This window comes from Microcebus murinus, chromosome 1 (genome assembly GCF_040939455.1).
Source record: "Microcebus murinus isolate Inina chromosome 1, M.murinus_Inina_mat1.0, whole genome shotgun sequence".
NCBI classification, from domain to species: Eukaryota; Metazoa; Chordata; class Mammalia; order Primates; family Cheirogaleidae; genus Microcebus; species Microcebus murinus.
In genome coordinates this window covers 88947608-88969518 of record NC_134104.1, presented here as the reverse complement: position 1 = coordinate 88969518, position 21911 = coordinate 88947608, and the positions used below count along the sequence as shown (strand labels likewise).

The 21911-nt window shown below is 35.1% G+C and overlaps 1 protein-coding gene across 1 annotated transcript in view; it reads left to right on the top strand.

Moving 5' to 3' along the window:
- Window positions 1-362: 362 nt before the first annotated feature.
- Window positions 363-21911, top strand: part of ECT2 (epithelial cell transforming 2) — a 61023-nt gene continuing 39474 nt past the window's right edge. Inside the window, 13 exon segments of the mRNA XM_076003807.1 lie at window positions 363-500; window positions 4462-4605; window positions 5248-5327; window positions 5434-5526; window positions 7822-8004; window positions 9756-9845; window positions 10650-10757; window positions 11738-11811; window positions 12889-13019; window positions 13157-13272; window positions 13374-13436; window positions 14783-15005; window positions 20685-20821. Of these exon segments, the coding sequence (XP_075859922.1) occupies window positions 4479-4605; window positions 5248-5327; window positions 5434-5526; window positions 7822-8004; window positions 9756-9845; window positions 10650-10757; window positions 11738-11811; window positions 12889-13019; window positions 13157-13272; window positions 13374-13436; window positions 14783-15005; window positions 20685-20821 (1425 nt within the window). The 5' untranslated portion in view covers window positions 363-500; window positions 4462-4478.

The window sequence follows — 21911 nt, the reverse complement described above, 5'->3', positions numbered from 1 at the left end:
CATCTGCAGAGGCACAGATTTTGGTTTAAAGAATTTGGTAGCGCTTAAAAAAATGTTAGGGTTGGGTGGAAAGAATCCACCGAAACTTTCCCCAGGAAATTGGATGTTTGCTGAGTAAACAAGCGGTAGTCACAGAAACACCTGCCGCTTCCTGAGACTCTCAGGAACCACCACCGCCACCTCCTGGCCACATCCGGGCATTTATCTACAAACTCCTGACGTTCCGACGTCCGAGCCGTTTGGCTTATTTGAAACACATGCACAACCAATCAATCGGCGCCTGCGAGGAGGTGGGCGGAGAGCAGCGACCAATCACCGTCCCTCTGGAGACTCTAGCCTATGGGAAGGAGGATGACATCACGCGCCAATCGGCATGGCTCTTAGAGAGAGCGGCTCACTTTTTGAATTGCCTGTGGCGGCCACCGGCGAGGAATGGCGGTACCTGTGAGAGGAGTCGGAATTTGAAGAACTGGAACTCCCGGGGCTTTTTTTTGAGAGTGGTGAGGACTCTGTGTGTGAGGGAGGGAGGTGGAAGTGGTCGAGCACCCCCAGAAGCATGGGCTCCTTTGCCTGCGGTCTCCATCCCCGCCCCGGTGACCGCGAATTCCGGAGCAGCCCAGCTCAGGCCTCCGGGAGCTCCGCCACCCCACCCCAACAGCCGGGCCGTGACGCGGAGTGGGAGCCCTTAGTCCCCAATATTACCGAGCATCTTCACCCCGCACCCGCTTGGATCTTTTTAAGGAAGAGTGTGTTTGAAGGGAGGGAGTTGGGAAAGGGATTTTGGCAAGCTGTGCACAGCTCTGTGGCGCTGGGGGCCAGCATTTGCAGCCTTTAGTGACTTATCTCAGTACATAGTGGTTTCACTGTAAGATTCATCTTGGCCTCTCTCCAAAAAGTTTAGTTTTTAATTTTTGCATGTAACAGCCAGACCATCCCTCCCCCCTCCCCGTTCCCGCTTCCAGGAACAGATATGTAGTGGTTAAAAGCACAGCCTCTGGAATCAGCCAGGCTTTGAATCCCTGTTTTACCACTTACTAACAATTTGACTTATGGGAAGTTACTTAACCTCTCTATTCCCTAGTTTCTTTATCTATAAAATGAAGATAATGGTACCTGCCTTTTAGGGTTGCTGCAACGATTAAATAAGTACAAGTAAAGGACAATGTCTGCTACATATTAAGGGTTAAATAAATATTAGTTGTGGTGTTAATAACACCACCGATATACTCAGGATTGCATTTTGGTCCTCACTCTGGAGGGTGATTGCCTAAAAAATACTTAAGTAAAAGGAAACCTAAAGTGAATATTTGTTTAAATGACAAAGCTTATTTTTAGGATTAAAGGGGGACATGTGTTAATAGTGTATTTAGTCAGAAACTCCTTGAATCTGTTCTTGGGTGAGAAGTAAGCTGTATAGGTTTATGAACATTGATTGTGTTATAGTTTATTTTAGTTTGTTTTGTTTTTTTGAGACAAGGTCTCTGTCTGTCAGCAGGGCTAGAGTGCAGTGGTGTCGTCATAGCTCACTGCAACCTCAAACTCCTGAGCTCAAGTGATCCTCCTCCCTCAGTCTCCCTAGTAGTTGGGACTACAGGCTACCACATTCAGCTAATTTTTCTATTTTTTTGTAGAGACGAGGGTCTCAGCTCTTGCTCAGGCTGGTCTTGAACTCATAACCTCAAGCAATCCTCCCACATTGGCCTCCCACAGTGCTGGGTTTATAGGTGTGAGCCACCACATCCAGCCTATAGTTTATTTTGAAAGCTTCTGGACTATAGGAATGTGAAAAAAAGTTATTGGTGTATTTGCTTTTGTAATCGGACTGTTGGATGTTAGCTATGTCATCAATTTAACATTCATCTCTTTTTCTCTATAAATTTTGAGGCTGTTTTGGCAATAAAGTGATCATATATCATCAGGAACAATTTTAATTATTATTATTATTTTTAGAGACAGGGTCTTACTTTGTAACGAGGCTGGATTACAGTGGCATGATCATAGTTCACTATGGCCTCAAACTCCTGGGCTCAAGCAGTCCTCCTTCTTCAGCCTCTTGAGTAGTTGGGATGCATGCCACCATGCCTAGCTACTTTTTAAAGTTTCTTTTAGGGACAAGGTCTCCCTCTGTTGCCCAGGCTGATCTTGAACTCCTGGCCTCAAGTAACCTTTCTGCTGAGACCTCCCAAAGTGTTTGGATTATAGACATGAGCCACCATATCTGGCCAACAATTTTTATTATTATTATTATTTTTTGGAGACAGAGTCTGACTCTGTCTCCTAGGCTAGAGTGCACTAGTGTCATCATAGCTCACTGCACCAAACTCCTGGGCTCCAGCAGTCCTCCTGCTTCAGCTTCCATAGTAGCTGGGACTACAGGTGCATGCAGCCACAGCTGGCTAGTTTTTCTGTAGAGACAAAGTCTGGTTCTTGCTCAGGCTGGTTTCAAACTCCTGAGCTTAAGCAATCCTCCTGCCACGGCCTCCCAGAGTGCAAGGATTACAGGCATGAGCTGCCGTGCCTGGCCAATTTTAATTATTAATTACCTGTTTTGGTGGTTTTTAAAGAGGGAGGCATAGGAGAAAAATGTAAACATTTTCAAAATTTTTTTTGATTTATTAAAATCTCCCCTCCTTTTCTAATCCTAAAGTAGGTTAGCTTACTTCTAAAATATTATTTTAATGTTCTTTTTAGGGAACTTTGAATGAAAGTCTTTTTAAGCCTTTTTCTTATTCATTGAAAATGAGTGAGTGTGGAAGATACAAACAACAAAAAAATAATAAAGGCTGGATAGAATTTGTTGAGTCTCAATTAAGATCTTACAACTATTGGAGATTCTTTGGACAGCCTTAGAATAATGATTGACATGTATGTATGGTAAGGCAATAAGAAATATTCACATCGTGAATATTATATGAGAATTAATAGTTGATCATTTTAAGACATCATCTATTCAGTTTTCATCACAATGCATTTGAGTTGTACTACTATGTCTGTTTCACCTATGTAGAAACTGAGGCTTTAACCTACTAAGTGCAGAGCTGAGACAGGAAATTGAGTTGCCTGACTTTGAAGTGTGTGACCTTACAATTGTGCTTCAGTCTGTTAGTGTGCAATTTTCACACTACTTAATATCACCATTCAGAAATGATACTGATGATACCTTATGATTTCTCCATGGCATGTAATTTAAACTATTTCTTTGCTAAGAATCTGGAGGAAGGCATTTGTATATTTTCTTAATCTGAAGCAGTAGATCAGACATGTACCTCTAGATAAAGGTGCAGCCTCCTATATATTTGCCTAATATTTTAGAAATTAACTTCAAGGTAATCAGTTTCTATAAAAGCTTATATAAAAATTTGAACTGATGAAAGCCTATTAAGCTTTTTATTTATTCCCTGCTTGCCTAACTTTTAAACTCTTAAGTCCTGAAAAATTTAAAGGATTTTCTTTCATAGTCCAGAGTTATATTGGCACTAAGCGTGCATAATGATCTTGTTAAATCTTTTAGAGGAGAGATGTTTTTAAAGTAATATGAAAATACTGAAAGGACTAGTCCAGTTATACATGAGGTTCAGAGACATCCACAGAGTAGGAGTCAAGAGTGGTGAATTGAGGGCTTGGAAGCTATGCTAGTGAAGAGTTGAGCACTATTTATGCAAATAGGTGTGAAATAAATTGTGATTTGTGTTTGAAAAATGCTGAGAAATTCATTGTTGCTGTTGTATAGATTGTATAGGGACTGTGGGAGTTACTTACAGGTGATGCAGCTGAAAAGGTAGGCTGGGACAAAATTGTAAACTTGATGGGAAATATGGACTTGATTCTAAGGAGGGGTACTCATGGAAGGTGTTAAGCAGGGAAATGATACGGTCACATTTGTGTTTAGGAGCATAACCTTGAAAACCATGTGGAAAGTGATTTCTGAAGAAATTGAAGATAAAGTTGTTTGGAACTATTTTATTAGACTAAGTACCATTGTGGCATTGGGCATAGAGAAGAAGGGCCAGGTCCCAGAGATACTTAATGGGATTGATAGGAGTTTTGAGGAGGGGAATATGATATAGGAAAGAGTAAGTATGAATCTAAGTTTTTGGCTGGCCTTATTGGGGTTGGGGCATTATGATGATCCTATAAATGAATATAGGAAGAGAAATAGGATGGTTGAGGGCAAAGATGTGGTGGGAGGGCGGAAGGTAGGTTTATTATATGTCAGGTAATGTTCTGTGTGCTTTTGTATTATATTATTTTTACTATGTTCTTGTGGGGCAGGCATTAATGTTTATTTTTATAGAAAAGGAAACTGAGGCTCAGAGAAGTTGAGTGACTTTCTTTGGTTCAGTATTAAGAAAAGTTGGTAATAATTTTATAAATTCTAGGTATAAAAGTAGAGCTTCTAATGCTTATTTTTGCCCAATGATCATGTTTATTTAATGCATTTTTCAAATTTTATTTCTTTAGTCAACAGAGTTGAAACAATGGCTGAAAATAGTTTATCATCGTGCACTTGGAGGACTAGCTTGGCAGAGTCATCCATTTTTGATTATAAAGGTACTGAAACTTCCAAGGAAAACTTATTTATTGGATCTGCTTCATATGTTGAAGGTAAATGTACTATCTGCTTTTAAACACTGAATTGCTATTTTAATCCTAAACTTACTGACTAGTGATTTTCTTATGATTTAACTGTAATATCAACTGTTATGCTAGAGTAAAGGCATTGAATAAATATTTTGTTGACACAATCCCTTTACCCTATGTAGATTTTCTGATTATCATTTGGATTAGTACTTTCCAACTTTGAAAAGGTGGAGGCCTCTTAATGTTGGTTATTGCTTTTTCTGTATGTAGGGTAATCTAGCTGCAACATTTTCTCTAGAATTTATTCACTTATGACTGGTTAAGTGAAGAGCCACTTCTTCCCTTACTGCTTTATAAATGAGTCCTTCCTAAAGTTGTATGTACTATTGAAGAGGATGGCTATGCAAGATAGTGCTTTCTTTGGTAAGGAGGAATGCTGATGTTTGTATACCCTGCTATAATATGTTTTCTTTTTCTCTAAAGTGATATATGGCCAAATATTTTCTTAATAAGTTGGGAGTAAGTCATTTTAGTTTTAGGGAATTTAGTTTTAGATCCCTTCAAAGATAGAAGATGTATCAGATAAAGCCAAAAAAGGGGATTAGGAACTACGGATCATGATTTTAGTGCCTGATAAACATATTTAAACATTTTAAATTTCAACAGAAGAAATGCCTCAGATTGAAACGAGAGTGATATTGGTTCAAGAAGCTGGAAAACAAGAAGAACTTATAAAAGCCTTAAAGGTACAGAGTTTTAATTTTTCATTTTTTTAAAAGCAATTTTTCTTCCATCAGTGTATAAATAGTTTCATAGTTTTTTAAATCTCATACGTAAGTCTCTTTTCCACAGACTATTAAAATAATGGAAGTCCCTGTTATAAAGATAAAAGAAAGTTGTCCTGGAAAATCGGATGAAAAATTAATAAAAAGTATTGTTAATATGGTAGGTCACACATTTCATTGCATGTGGCATGCTGTACTTCCCTTGATTGTATTTTTCCACTTTTTGGTGATTGGAATTAGGCACAAGGTATATTTTGTGCACTTTGAAGCTTGGTGGATAGAGACTATTTTATACTTTTTAAATTTGGATATATCTGAAACTCAAAACTATAGCGTCTATTCTAAATAACACCAAATTACTTTATAAGAACTTCATTATTTAAATGATGTCAAGTTTACAAAGATCTGACAATTTTCTTTAAACTCTTTAGCTTCTTTTTCTTATTTTTTATTTAGTGTAAATTCTTGCTGTATTTCCAAAATTATAAATCATAATAATTGCCACTCATCAGGGAATTTGTCTCAGCATATTAAAGACATCTACTTCTCTAGTTCAGCTATTATAGTTTGCTAGGGCTGCCATAACAAAATACCACATACTGAGTAGTTTAAACAACAGAAATTTATTTTCTCATAGTTTTGGAGGCTAGAAGTATAAGATTAAGGTGTTAACAGATTTAGTTTTTCTTGAGGCTTTTTTCCTTCACTTGCAGATGTCCTCCTTGTGTCTTCATATGGCTTTTCTTCTGTGTGTGCTCACATTTTTAGTGTTTTGCATGCCCAAATTTCTTAGCTGGGCTCCTGTGAACCCAGCTACTTGGGAAGCTGAGGTTGGAGGATCACTTGACCCTAGGAGTTTGAGGCTGTAATGAGCTATGATTGTGCCACCGCACTCCAGCCTAAATGACAGGGCGACCCCATCTCTAAAACAAAAAGGAAAAAGCCTGCAAATTTTAAAAAAAGGAAAAAACACATTTCTTATAAGGACACCAGATTGGATTAGGACCCACCTTATGACCTGATTTAACCATAATTATCTCTTTAAAGCTCTTAACTCCAAATATAGTCACATTCTAAGGGCTTCATTCCTCATTTTAGATTAGGGCTTCAACATGAATTTTAGGGGCACACAACTCAGCCCATCATATCAGCCTTGCAGATAAAGCCCAAATAATTTATTAACCCACTCTGAGTTTTCTTTTAAATGGTTCTGTTCTTCTCATACAGGAGTTACATAGGTATTTAGGTATCTTCATTCTTTTTCATAGAGGGATGGGGAGCCTGTGGCCTTCTGATTTCAAGATTGTTCTTTTTAACCACTTCGGTACTGTGCTCATGTGCCGCGAAATCTTGCCCACAGCCAGCACTCATAGTTCACACAGTAGTTTGTGCTGTGCATTGACGATGAATCCGTTTTGCTCTTATGTGATGAGGGAAGCTTTAAAGCACTGAAAGCTTGTTTTACTTTACAGGCAGCTTTACTTGTAAATCAGAATAGGTAACATATACATATATGTTTTCATTATGTTATTTTTAAATGTTCACAATTTTATTTTGATAAATGAAAAATTAGAAAAGTCATATCGTGGCTGTTGGCTAAAGTCGCTGTGCGCATTCATCTGTGGCTATCGACTATAGTCGACACTGGTACTAAAGTGGTTAAGCATCAAAGGAGGCAAGAAAAGCTTTGTCTTTCTCTACTGCACCCCTTTTAATAAAAAGATTAGTTCTGTCAAATTTGGATTCAATCAAAACGCTGCACTTAAGGTCCTACAAGGCCGCCTGTGGCCTCAAGGCTGCAGGTTTCCCACCCCAACAACTTGCTTTTTTATATCCTACATTAGACATACTGCAAATTGCGTACGTATTTCATATCTTTCTCTTTTTTCCTACATATTTACTGAAATGATTATGTTAATCTTCCTTCTTTAAATATTAAGTATAAAGTATTTTTTTCTTATTTTTCTGAAGGTAGTTGATTTGTGCAAGGAAGCACTGTATGTATGGTATTGTTTTCTAGGTCAGAATAAAAAGAAATAGTGGATGCATTCATTAGAAAAAGAAATAGTGGATGCATTCATTAGCTTTTCTAATGAATGCATCCTACTATCAAAATTCATGTACTTAAAAAACTTCATTCAAATTTTATGGAACTTAATGTGCTATACTAGATAATTTATAATGACTACTAAGTAATAAGTCAGAAGCTTATTCCTTCATAATATTGATCTTTAAAATTTATATATAAAATACAAATAAGTAAAGAAATATGGTTGTTTATTATTAAGTGTAATTATTAATGTATGATTTAAAACTTAAGTTTTCTACAAATATAAAAATAGAAATGTCAAAAAATGTTTATCGAATTGATTTTTAGGCCTTATTTAGAGGCATAAATGAATTTATATGATATATCAGTAATTTTTATTTCTAATAACTATATGAAAAAATCAAGGAAATTAAAGTACACTTTGTAAAGATGGAATCAATGGAAGAATTTGAAGGCTTGGATTCTCCGGAATTTGAAAACGTGTTCATAGTCATGGACTTCCAGGATTCTGTCTTTAATGACTTATACAAGGCTGATTGTAGAATTATTGGACCACCAGTTGTATTACATTGTTCACAAAAAGGAGAGGTAAGAAATAATACACATATGTTATGACTTTTCAAGGTTACATTTTTATAAATTTTTAATTAGTAGAAAATTTGTAAGTAGAAAAATCCCATTAATTGTGGAAAGTATGAAATATTTAGAATAGGAATAATAGTGGTTACTCTAATGTAGTCCTTTAATATTCTTCTTATTGTAAACTTGAGTAGTGAAAGCTAAGGACTGTAAAGGTTAAACAATGACAGCTCTATATACACAGACATATAATCTCAATAATGGAATGTCTTAGAAGAGATAATTTCCTTAAACTTGGGTTCGAGAAGTGTTACACATACATAAACTTTTATTTTCCTCTACACAGAACAGATATCATGTTTCCATTTTTATCAGCTACTGCATGATTTAAAATTAGGAAAGTTATTTTAGCTTTTCGTTTTTAAACAATGTTTCAGTATAAGGGTTGTAGCAGAGTTAGTCCCTATTTGATTTTGTTGCTATGTTTTGCCATTCTTTTTTTTTTTTTAAGGCAAGCAGGAAAATTAGGTTTATTGAGGAGAGAAAGATAGGATTATAGGGCAAGAGCAAGATACAGATTTACACAGTGTGATACATACCCTACATATGACGACCGGACCCATTGTTGCAGCAAAGGGAGAGCAAAAGGAAAGGAGCAAAAGGGGCTATTTGCCATTCTTAAGCTTGCCTTATTTGCTTGAAATTGCTTAGGTCATTGTGCTTCTATTGTTATAGATGCTAGTAATAAGCTTATGAGCTTTAATTCTCTAATGTTTTGATTTAGAAGTGTTGCTCTCAAAAAGCAAATAAACTTTTCAGAGATCAAAATTATGAAAAAGAATCTTCTTGCATAATGGTGGGAATCAAATATGTTCTTTTATTATTTTTAAACCATTCTCTGTCTTTCTCCTGTGTATATAAATATATTATTATGTGTGTGTATGTGTACATATATATGTAAAACCACTAGGTAAATTATTTACTGAATATTTCCATTTTTTACTTTAAAAATTGGAATCATATTTGGTTTAAGGATATGTGTTGTAGTTACCTAATGCTTATTATAGAATACCTTTAACCTGTTTTAATAACATTAGTTAGAACCATTTACAATAGTGTATAGAATCTGAAATTTTTGCTTATAGACAATACTTCATGTGTTAGTATGTTTTCAAACAAAAAGTTTAGATATAAATATTTTCTTTGTTTAGATTGCTGATAGTAAAGTATATTTAGATTATGTTAAGTATGATTTGAAAATCATGGGAACTTTTTTATTGTGATGCTTGCAGTCCAGTTTTTTGCTATTTTTTGTTACATATTAAAAACACTGGTTGGGTACTGTGGCTTATGCCTGTAATTCTAGCACTTTGGGAGGCTGAGGTGGGAGGATTGCTTGAGATCAGGAGTTCAAGACCAGCCTGAGCAACATAGCAAGACCTCTGTCTCTACAAAAACATTTTTAAAATTAAGTAGGCATGATAGCATGTGCCTATAGTCCTAGCTACTCGAAAGGCTAAGCCAGAAGGAACACTTGAGCTCAGTAGTTCAAGGTTGCAGTGAACTATGATCATGCCAGTGAACTCCAACCTAGGCAACAGAGTGAGACCTTGTCTTTAAAAAAGAAAAAAAAGGAAAAATGGCAATGAATCTGTGGATTGGGAAAGTTGATTGGCAGGAGGGGAAATATCTTTAGAGTGAGAAAGTTGTATTTTCTACTACAAAGAAAGCTCACAGAGTTAAAATTCTTGTATCCTCAGCCTTTGCCATTTTCATGTCGCCCATTGTATTGTACAAGTATGATGAATCTAGTACTGTGCTTTACTGGATTCCGAAAGAAAGAAGAACTAGTAAGTATTATAAAACAAATTCCATTAAGAGCATGTTTTTTCCAGCAAAATAAGTTTAAGTTGGCTTTTTGTTTCTCTTTAGTATTATAGTTTTACTTTAAAGATATTAAAGGAAAAAATACTATGGCTATAGCAAAGTTTAAATTTTGTGAAGAAATAAATTCTGAAAAGCCTTGTAAAGAAACATGTTTTGTCTAGGATGACTGATATGAATTCACACAAAAATTTCATAACTCTGTTCTGCTTAACTGTCTTGTTAAATGTCGTGTCAGCTACATTGGTTATTTGAAGTTTTTGTTTATACAGTGCATTTTTTGTTATACATGTCCAGCCTCAAAGTTATTCTGATTGCCTTAGCAAATTCATAGAAACTTCTTTTCTTTGGTTCACAGTATTTTGTGTGTTAGAGCTAATGGGCATTACTCTAATTTTGTGGGAAGAATCTTGGTATGCTATGACCTGCTGTTAAAAAAAACCAAAACACAATATAATTTAGACAGTGTGGTATTTTAAAAAGCAGCAATAAATTTAGGCAATATGAAAGCCAGTTGTTTCATTAACTTAGTTTTGTGTGATGATCTTTACTAAGGTCATCTCTACATGTAATTTTGCCCATGCTAGCACACAAACAAGTCTTTTTTCAATGCCTTTTTTTTGACATAAAATTTAACATGTCTAAAAATCTTATATGCACTTTATAAATAGAAAGTGTTTACTATTAATAAATGCTAAATGAATGGTAAACAGTTTAAAATTTTATTCAAATTAGTCATGAAGTCAGTGTTGCTTAATTTTTCTTTTGAGGTCAGATTGGTGACATTGGTCCATCACATGGGCGGAGTAATTCGAAAAGACTTCAACTCAAAAGTTACACATTTGGTGGCAAATTGTACACAAGGAGAAAAATTTAGGGTATGTAAACTTGGGTATTTTTGTATATTTCAATATAGCATTATTTTTGGATGAGTTTAATAATAGCACTCTTCTCCTATTTCTCCCATAATTTATTGAGGATCAAAAATTCAATTTTTCTGCTCCACTTGACCAGCCTTTAAAAAAAAAAAATAAAACTAAAAATTCAATTTTTGCTATGAATATATTTAGTAAAAATGTTAACTCATAAGAGTGGTTAAGTTTTAAGAAAGGAATGGAACCTTGAGGTAGGCGTTGAAAGATGAGTTGGATTGTGGGAGTTGGTAGGTGGCTAACATGGTATGAAGTTTGAGAGCAGATATTTCACTCTATTTAAGTGGTCTTTATTTTTTTTCTAATTTTTATTTTTTTCCCCCAAGTGCCCACTAGCAAAATCTAAGTGGTCATTATAAAAACAGCTCTGTTGTTATAAAATGGTCCTAAGATTTAACTTCTTAATTATAAAAGAATAGGAGAAAATACTTTTATTAGGATTGAAATCTTAGTTTAAGATTGTTAGATAAATATTTAAGCAAGAGTTTGTCATTTGGTTCACCCTTGCTTGGTATATTTATGAAGCAAATGGTAATTTTAGAGTACTCTTGAATTTTCCCTAAACTTTTCAATTCAGAGCTGAGGTTTTAGTGACTTCATCAGTTGTTTTCTTCTGTAGTGCCATCTTGGGGGTCAGTACTTCAAGGAAGCAAATATGAAGAAAGGAGAAATAGAAATTTAATAAAGATGAACTTAGAGATATATTTATTTAAAATAAGGAAACAGTTTGGACATCGTGGAATTTGTTTTAAAGTTATTTTGACCTGTTATATGATTGAAAGACAGTTTTTCCCTTTTTCATTTATATTTTGTTGCAAGGCAGATGAATGGTGATCTGCGTAAAAAAAAGTATGTAATTGTTTAGACCTTTCTTGAATGCGGTTATTTAAGGAGAAATTCAATGTAATTAATGTTTATATTTTTAGGTTGCTGTGAGCCTGGGCACTCCAATTATGAAGCCAGAATGGATTTATAAAGCTTGGGAAAGACGGAATGAACAGTAAGTGTTTAGAAATTCAGTATTTCATTATGTAAATTAAACATATTAGGTTTTCAGGATAAATCCATGTGCTGAAAAAACTAAATTCATAGATAATATAGAAAAAAATGAATTCAGTCTGGGTAGTTTAGGGAATAAAAAATCTAGCAAGAACAAAGTTATCAAAAAAATTATAAAAAATGAAAAGATATCTGTGGTATCTTTTTTTTTTTTTTTTTTTTGAGACAGAGTCTCGCTCTGTTGCCCAGGCTAGAGTGAGTGCCGTGATGTCAGCCTAGCTCACAGCAACCTCAAACTCCTGGACTCAAGCAATCCTGCTGCCTCAGCCTCCCAAGTAGCTAGGACTACAAGCATGCGCCACCATGCCTGGCTAATTTTTTCTATATATATTAGTTGGCCAATTAATTTCTTTCTATTTATAGTAGAGATGGGGTCTCACTCTTGCTCAGGCTGGTTTTAAACTCCTGACCTCGAGCAATCTGCCCGCCTCGGCCTCCCAGAGTGCTAGGATTATTGGCGTGAGCCACCACGCACTCCCGTATCTTTGGATTTTACCTTGTGAAGTAATTTTGATTATCAAAAACATTCTAAAATTATTAGGTAATAGCTTAATGAATCTGGGTATTTGGATTGTTAAATTTTTTTTGTTTTATATTTGTCTGATTACATTTTAAGTGGTATTTGCAATTCATTAGTTTTGCTAAGCTTTCCAATTTCAATGTCTTGCTGTGACACTTCATCATTACTTAAGATTTCCCGAAACTAGAGAACCCCTGGAATACAGTTCACATAAAATTTCAAATACAGAACAAGGATTTGAATCTCTTGTATAGGTTATCTGTGATCCCATTTTTTTTCAGAAGTGACTTCCAGGTTGAGTGAAAATACATCAGTTTTTTTTTTTGTTTGTTTTGTTTTTAACTTAAATTTTTCTGAATGTTTCAGGACCAGATGTAAAATATTTTCAATAAATGGATTATGCTAAGACCTTGAAAATTACTGCTGATTTGTAAATTGATATGCCTAACTTCTGAATTTAAGTTAAGCTGGTTCTAGAGGAGTATATTTTGGTTTCAGGGATTTCTGTGCAGCAGTTGATGACTTTAGAAATGAATTTAAAGTTCCTCCATTTCAAGATTGTGTTTTAAGTTTCCTGGGATTTTCAGATGAAGAGAAAACCAATATGGAAGAAATGACTAAAATGCAAGGTAAAATTTAGCATATTTAAAAGTTATCTTATTCCCTATGCCTGCTTAAGCATATCCTAGTGAATATGCCCCTTTAAAAATTGGGGTTTAGAAATAAGTAGTTTGGCTTATTTATTCTTGTTTGCATTCCTTTTCAGGTGGTAACTATTTATCAGTTGGAGATGAAAGATGCACTCACCTTATAGTTGAAGAGAATATAGTAAAAGAACTTCCATTTGAACCTTCGAAGAAACTTTATGTCGTCAAGCAAGAGGCAAGTAATTCACGAATGAGATTGTTTTTTTTAAACATTAACTTATGGCTTCTCTGATTTAAATTTAAACTCTCTATTAAAATGTTTTTTCTCTTACCTAGTGGTTCTGGGGAAGCATTCAAATGGATGCCCGAGCTGGAGAAACTATGTATTTATATGAAAAGGTATGCTTTTTGGCCCGTAGTCATTTATCCTGTGAACTTGCTTGTATAGAAACAATACTTTTTTATTCAGAAATTTTAGAGAGCATAGTATAATTGACATACATATCTTTTACATAATGTTTAGGAGTTTCAGAATAATTAAACAATTGGATGTCAAATAATAGTCTGCGTAGATTTAAGTGGAACTATTAAATGTAATGTGTATTATTTTAGTCTAGTATATGTTGTTCTGTGCTAATTCTTGGTGATACCATTATGAACAATAATGTCTCTGTCTTCAGAAACTCAGAACCTTAGTGGAAAGATAAGTTTGCAAAGTTACAATGTAGAATAATGCGTGCTAAAATTGAATAGTGTATTCTAGGTAGCCTCACTCTTTCTTAGAGACTTAGGTAATATTGGAAAAGGAAAATAACTGTTGAGCCAACTTATTAGACTAGGTAAGGACAATCAAGTTAGAACAGCAGATGGAAGAGGATATGAAAGTTTGAGAATACATTAAAATATTAAGTAATTTAACATGGTTTTAAAAAAGAGTATGGGAAATAAGGACAACAAATAAAAATAAATAGGTAGAGTCAACAAGTTTTTAATATGTTAATGAGTTTGGATATTATCCTAGAAGTATTGGGAACCATTAAAGAATATTAAGGGGGGAGCTGTCATTAAAAAGATGACTTTAATAGTAGAATGTAGGCAAGGAAAATCTAGCTGTTATGATAGAACTTGGTGAAGAGTGATATCACTTACCAAAATGACATAAAGGTATAGAAGCAGGCTTTAAAAAAAGATTTACTTCAGTTTGGGATTTAATAATTTCAAGTGGAATATTGAAGATGAGGATTTATCGTTTTTATAAAATCGAAATAGGTACCAATCATATTATATTCTCTTCAGATTCTTCTAAATGTAAAATTCTTAAGATAAAGTTTTAAAGGTATGCTTTAGGTTTAGGGAGAGAGCTCTTAAAATCAAGTGTTATTCAGCATATATTGGAGAGCACCGTGTGTAGGCACTATGCTAAATCCTAGGGATATAGTGAACAATATGAGTGGTCCCTGCCCTCATGGGGTTTATGGCCTAATGAAGGAGTAGACAGTAAACATGCTTACAGATGAAAATGTAATGTTGTGCTATGAAGAAAAAAATGAGGTGCTTGGGGTTAGACAATTACTGTGGTCTCTTAACAAGTTTTCTGAAGCTTCTGAATTGCCTGGCACTGTAGAGTTGTAAAATTATTGTGCAAAGTCCAGATTTTGTCAGACTTGTAAATATAGTTTTCTCTTGTTCCTGTCTCAGTAAAGAACCATGGAATTAAAATTGAGCTTTTGTGCTTTTGATTACAGGCTAATACTCCTGAGCTCAAGAAATCAGTGTCACTGCTTTCTCTAAATACACCAAACAGCACTCGCAAAAGACGTCGTTTAAAAGAGACGCTTGCTCAGCTTTCAAGAGAGACAGACATGTCACCTTTTCCTCCCCGTAAGCGCCCATCAGCTGAACATTCCCTTTCTATAGGGTCACTCCTAGATATCTCCAACACACCAGAGTCTAGCATTAACTATGGAGGTAATTCACATTTTAAAATACTGATCTTTAATATTTAGTAGAATGGAATAACTTTTAGAATATAGATATATCTCTACTATAGTAAATATGAAAGGCTTTGCGTTTAATTACCTTTGTTCTAGATGAGGAGAAAAGACACATGGGAAGTTAAGCATAATACTTCAATTTAATGATTGCTTACTACATGCTAAGTGCCTTATATATTCTGAGTATTTATAGTAGGTCATATTGTCCCTATTCTACAGATAACTAAACTGAGGTACAGAGAAGTTAAGTAACTTGTTCAGGGTCACACAGCTAGAGAGTGATAGAGCTGTTCAAAAAGCAAACTTTTTTTGAGACAGGATCTCACTCTGTTGACTTGGCTAGAGTGCAGTGGTGTCACCGTAGCTTACTGCAAAATCAAACTCCGGGGCTTAAGTGATCCTCATGGGACTACAAGTGTGCACTACTGCACCTGGCTAATTTTTAGTTTTTGTAGAGCGGTCTTGCTATGTTGCTCAGACTGGTCTTGAACTTCTGGCCTCAGCCTCCCAAAGTGCTAGTATTACAGGTGTGAGGCACCACACCTGGCTCAAAAAGCAAATTTTTAACACTAGCTCAACAAAATCACAGATGTCACATGATATGGAGAATATAGGTAGAATGAAGTCAGAGAAGGGTGAGTTCACTTTGTGCTGAACTGATAGGTTTCTATAATTCCTTTCTTGATATTTCTCTCTCCTGTTTTGTTGTCTGCAAACAAATATATTTTCTAGATTTAAGAATTTAAATCAGAATTTCCCCTGATTCCACAACACTTTCTATTTACTGTCCCATTTTTCTGTTCCCTTTCACATCAGTATACTTCAAAGAATTACCTTAATCCATTGTCTCATTTCCTTGAATCTCATTGTCCTTTCAATCCATTCCTACTGGGCTTCAGTCCATACTACGTACAATTGCTCTTGCTGGGGAGAGACAATAACAGTCAGTAACATTGAACACATGAATAGCTATTCCTTCATAGATACATTTTTTTTTTCTCGGCTTTGTGATATCTCTCATTTCTCATTCTCCTTTGCTTAGCTTCTCTCTTCAACTCTAAATGTTGTATGTTCCTCCTGGTTTCTTCTCTATTATATTCTCCCTAAATGATCTCAGTTAATTCTGTAGTTTTAAAAAACATTATGTACTCATGACTCCCCAAATTTTTCCTGTCCAACTGCCTACTCGATACCTCCTTGTACATGTCTAACAGACATCTTAAAATTAACGTAACCAAATTAGAATTCTTGATTCTTTCTACTACTACCAACTCCTCTGTTACTTTGATACCGTTTTTTTAAATCATTCTTTTCTGTAAAAAGGATCTCTCTTAGACAATTGCAGTAGTCTTCTAAATATGGTCTCTCCATTTTAATTTTTGCCTTTCTACATGCAGCACTTAGAGAAGTCTTTAAACATATATAAATTAGATTATACCACTCCTTTGCTTTGAAGTCAATCAGTGGCTTTGTATTACCATAACTTGTAAATCCCTATGTAATCCTGCCCTCATCTACCTAACCTCATGTGGTATTAAGTTCTCTAATAATATCTGTACTCTCTAAGCTTCAGTCATGCTATCTTTGTTATTCTTCAAGTATTTCTAGTACATCCATACCTCAGGACCTTTGTACTTGCTCTGTCTGCTTCAAGGAAATCTTAATTGGATTTTCTGTAAACTTAAGTTCCTCTTCTACCACTCCTTCCTACCAATGCCATTACCTGGTGGTTGTTTTCAGTAGTAGTTATCATTGTTAGAAGTTATATTTTTGGTTTAATTTGTTATTATTTGATTTGCTTCACCAGAATATAAGCTTTAAGAGAGTATGAACCTTGTCTGTCTTATTCTTTAAATGTATTCACTAAATGTCATGGAAAGAATTGAAAATGAATTTAAGGTTGGCCCAGAAAACTGAGATGAATTTGAAAATATAAAGAGGAGCAAGTATGCAGATAATATTATACAAATTGAGTTTTTAGGGAATGATGGATAGGTCAATTTGCTTGGAGTGTGGAAGAGTAATAGTTAAATTAGGAAGATTGAGGCCTATTGTTAGATAACTGTGAAATCAGCTTGGCATGTCTAAACTGTATATCGTCATTAACAAGAAATTTTAGAAACTCTTTGAGTAGCACAGTAATTGATTGAATAGATAATTCTTAGTGGATTGTTTTGAAGAATGATTAGAAGAAGGGAAGTTTGGAGACAGGCATGACATAATCTACCACAGTGGCTTGGGCCATTAGATAAGGCGATGGACCAGGATACATGGTAGTTGGAAAGAAAAGTAAGAAGCATTGGGGAAATATTGATAGGTTTTACTAATAAGAAGGGAATAAGAGGAGATGAAGGCAAAGTATTTCATTAAATGAAAGGAATGTTGCTTTGGTGCAAATAGGAAGTTTATATTTTGGGGGAAGATAGTGCAGTTTTAGAGAAATCCAGGTTACATTAATGTAGAAATGTCCATAGGCATTTGGAAAAGTTGACCTAGGTGCTGGAGATGGGGATCATGATTATATAATGTTGATTTGAGAATTTACTGGTTCCATAATTATAATGGACAAGGGCATGGATGGTAAGGGCTGATCATAAAGGACTGAAACTCAAATATGCGTTTTAGGAGACAAGAAGAAACTAAATTGCTGAAGAAAACAGACATGACAACTGTACTAATATATTAGGTACTCTATAACATAGAATCCTCAGTTTGTAGATCACTACCTAGACACAATATAATTGAATTAGATCAGAATATCTTAATTTTTTCCCACTGAACGATATCCTGTAATGGCATAGGCTTCCGGGTCTTATGAGGATAGCCTGAAATAATGTATGGTAAGTGGAAAGTTCTTTCAAGTCTGTTATCTATGGAAAAAAAAATCCAGAACATCATGGTACACATGATTATTTTTTTTATTTTTTTTTTTTTTTTGAGACAGAGTCTCACTTTGTTGCCCAGGCTAGAGTGAGTGCCATGGCGTCAGCCTGGCTCACAGCAACCTCAATCTCCGGGGCTCAGCGATCCTACTGCCTCAGCCTCCCAAGTACTGGGACTACAGGCATGCGCCACCATGCCCGGCTAATTTTTTGTATATATATTTTTAGTTGGTCAATTAATTTATTTCTATTTTTGGTAGAGACGGGGTCTCGCTCAGGCTGGTTTCGAACTCTTGACCTTGAGCAATCCGCCCGCCTCGGCCTCCCAAAGTGCTAGGATTACAGGCGTGAGCCACCACGCCCGGCCACACATGATTATTTTAATATAAAAATGTTTAAAATTATTTAGTGAGTACAATTGATATGTTGCAAATATATATCATGTTTTTTGTGTCACACGTTCCTACTTTATGTCATATGTTCCTTTTCCTATTGAAAAATTTGCCATTAGGAGATGCTATATATAATGTTAAAGTATTTTAACCATAGTGATAGTAAGAATCCCTTTTCAATAAATGGTGCTGGGAAAACTGGATAGCCACCTGTAGAAGGCTAAAACAGGACTCACACCTTTCACCTCTCACAAAAACCAACTCACGCTGGATAACAGACTTAAACCTAAGGTATGAAACTATTAGAACTCTAGAGGAAAAAGTTGGAAACACTCTCCTAGACATTGGCCTGGGCAAAGAGTTTATGAAGAAGTCCCCAAAGGCAATCACAGCAGCAACAAAAATAAATAAATGAGACATGATCAAACTACAAAGCTTCTGCACAGCCAAAGAAAGTCATGAAAGTAAACAGACAACCTACAGAATGGGAGAAAATTTTTGCATCCTATGCATCTGATAAGGGACTGATAACTAGAATATACTTAGAACTCACGAAAATCAGGAAGAAAAAATCAAATAACCCCATTAAAAAGTGGGCAAAGGACTTGAACAGAAACTTTTCTAAAGAAGACAGAAGAATGGCCAACAAACATATGAAAAAATGCTCAACATCTCTAATCATCAGGGAAATGCAAATCAAAACCACCATGAGATATCACTTAACCCCAGTGAGAATGGCCTGTATCAAAAAATCTCCAAACAATAAATGCTGGCGTGGTTGCGGAGAGAGAGGAACACTCCTACACTGCTGGTGGGACTGCAAACTAGTTCAACTTCTGTGGAAAGCAATATGGAGATATCTTAAAGCGATACAAGTGATTCTACCATTTGATCCAGCAATCCCATTGCTGATCATCTACCCAAAAGATCCAATGACACTCTACAAAAAAGACACCTGCATCGAATGTTTATAGCAGCACAATTCATAATTGCAAGGCTGTGGAAACAGCCCAAGTGTCCATCAATCCAAGAATGGATTAATAAAATGTGGTATATGTATACCATGGAGTACTATTCAGCTCTAAGAAACAACAGTGACATAGCACATCTTATATTTTCCTGGTTAGAGCTGGAACCCATACTATTAAGTGAAGTTTCCCAAGAATGGAAAAACAAGCACCATATATACTCACCAGCAAATTGGTATTAACTGAACAGCACCTAAGTGGACACATAGGTTCTACAGTAATAGGGTATTGGGCAGGGGGGAGGGGGGAGGGGGACGGGTATATACATACATAATGAGTGAGATGTGCACCATCTGGGGGATGGTCATGATGGAGACTCAGACTTGTGGGGGGAGGGGGGTAAATGGGCATTTATTGAAACCTTAAAATCTGTACCCCCATAATATGCCGAAATAAAAAGAAAAAGAATATGTAAAAATTAAAAGCTTTTATAAGTGTTTAAAAATTTTTTCTTTAATGAAATAAATACATATAAAATATACTAATGCATCCTCCTTCCACTCTGGGTTGGACTGAATGTATCATTATGTTAAGATAGTGTGAACTAACAGAGTTTTCAGTTAATGTTAGGTTGTTTGAGAGGGGCTTCTTTAATATATATGTGAAAAGTTTTCTATTATTGTGTAATCATAAAAACTTTTTCCTCCTTTTTTAACTTAAGTATTTTTACATGTTGCTTTCCATTTTGTTTTATTATTTTAGCTTACCAAGATTCCTTTACCTTCTACTCAGATTTCCCAAAAAGATTCTGCCATGTTTGCTTTAGCATTCATTCAGTCAAAATCTCTTTTTCTAAACACATACACACACGTATTCTTTCATATCTGTATTGTTTGAGAGTAAGTTGCAGATGTGATGTGCCTTTGCTCTAACTACATTAGAATTATTATAATGAGGAAGTTAACATTAATACTATGAGCTATTCAATTAATATATACTTCACATTTCACTAGTCCCATTAACATTCTAATGTCCTTTTTAGCAAAAGAAAAAAGTTCCTTTTTTTTTTTTGTCTGGGATCCAATCCAGGATTACATGTTGTTATGTCATCTCTTCCTATTCTCCTCTAATTTGCAACAGTTTCTTAGTCTTTGTTTGTAATGACCTTGATATTTTTGAAGTAGTACCAAATAAATGGCCTCTTATAGTATTGTACTCTTTTTTCTGCTTATTTAGTAGAAATTTTTTCTGGCCTTACTCTATGAGGAAATTTTATTTTAATGGAAATCTGTATGGTGGTATTGTAAGAGTAGGTTATCTCCACTCCCACCCTTTTATCCTGTTAAGTCTGTACAACATTTGGTACTTACATCTGGCCTCCATTAAATCTTTTCTCCTTTTTACCTTTCAGAAACACCAAAATCTTGTACCAAGTCTTCTAAAAATTCCACTCCAGTTCCTTCAAAGCAGTCAGCCAGGTGGCAAGTTGCAAAAGAGCTCTATCAGACTGAAAGTAATTATGTAAATATTCTGGCAACAATTATTCAGGTAAGTATGAATTTAGTGGTAAAATGATTTCTGTTCCAGTGTTCCTAAGTAAAAAAAGTCCAAGTGATCCTGTTTCTTATAAGAAAATTAATAAGCATATAATTTGATCATAGATATTAAAAATGAAAATATATGACAAAAATTGCTGTTAATGGAATGCCATAATGTAGTATTACCTTTTATTCATCTGGAAATAGTATCATTTTAATAATGACTTTAAGAGAGAATAATCCTCAATAGATGATCTTAGAGGAGATTGAGTTTAATTCAGAACTTTGCAGGTTCCTTGTCAAGATACTGCATTTATATTTGGAAGTGGTAGATAACTTCTTCTGAAAATATATGTTCTAGAGTCATTGCTTTATTTAGTACTGTATATATGTGAAAAAAGATTATTTAAAAATAGCAGTGAAGGCTGGGCGCGGTGGCTCACGCCTGTAATCCTAGCACTCTGGGAAGCCGAGGCGGGCGGATTGCTCGAGGTTGGGAGTTCGAAACCATCCTGAGCGAGACCCCGTCTCTACTAAAAATAGAAAGAAATTAATTGACCAACTAAAAATATATATACAAAAAATTAGCCGGGCATGGTGGCACATGCCTGTAGTCCCAGCTACTTGGGAGGCTGAGGCAGGAGGATCGTTTGAGCCCAGGAGTTTGAGGTTGCTGTGAGCTAGGCTGATGCCACGGCACTCACTCTAGCCTGGGCAACAAAAGTGAGACTCTGTCTCAAAAAAAAAAAAAAAAAAAAAAATAGCAGTGAAGCATAACAGTGTCAATGTTAGTAATTTTTTTAGTAATCCTTTTAACGTGACACATGAAATGTGCAGTAATTAGCCATAAATAAATGTTAACTCATTGCTTACTAATATTTAAATGTACTATGAAGTTATTTCTGAGGAAAAGTCAATTCTAATGAATAATCTTTGTAGGACAACATTAAAGAAATTAAGAAATAAACTGAAATTTAAGGTTCTGAAAGACATAATAGGGCATTATTTTGGTATCTGTAGGAAGAAGGAATACATATGTTGTTCTGTCAAGAAAATGATGTTACCACTAAGTTTATCTTTCAATAGAAAAACCACAGGGA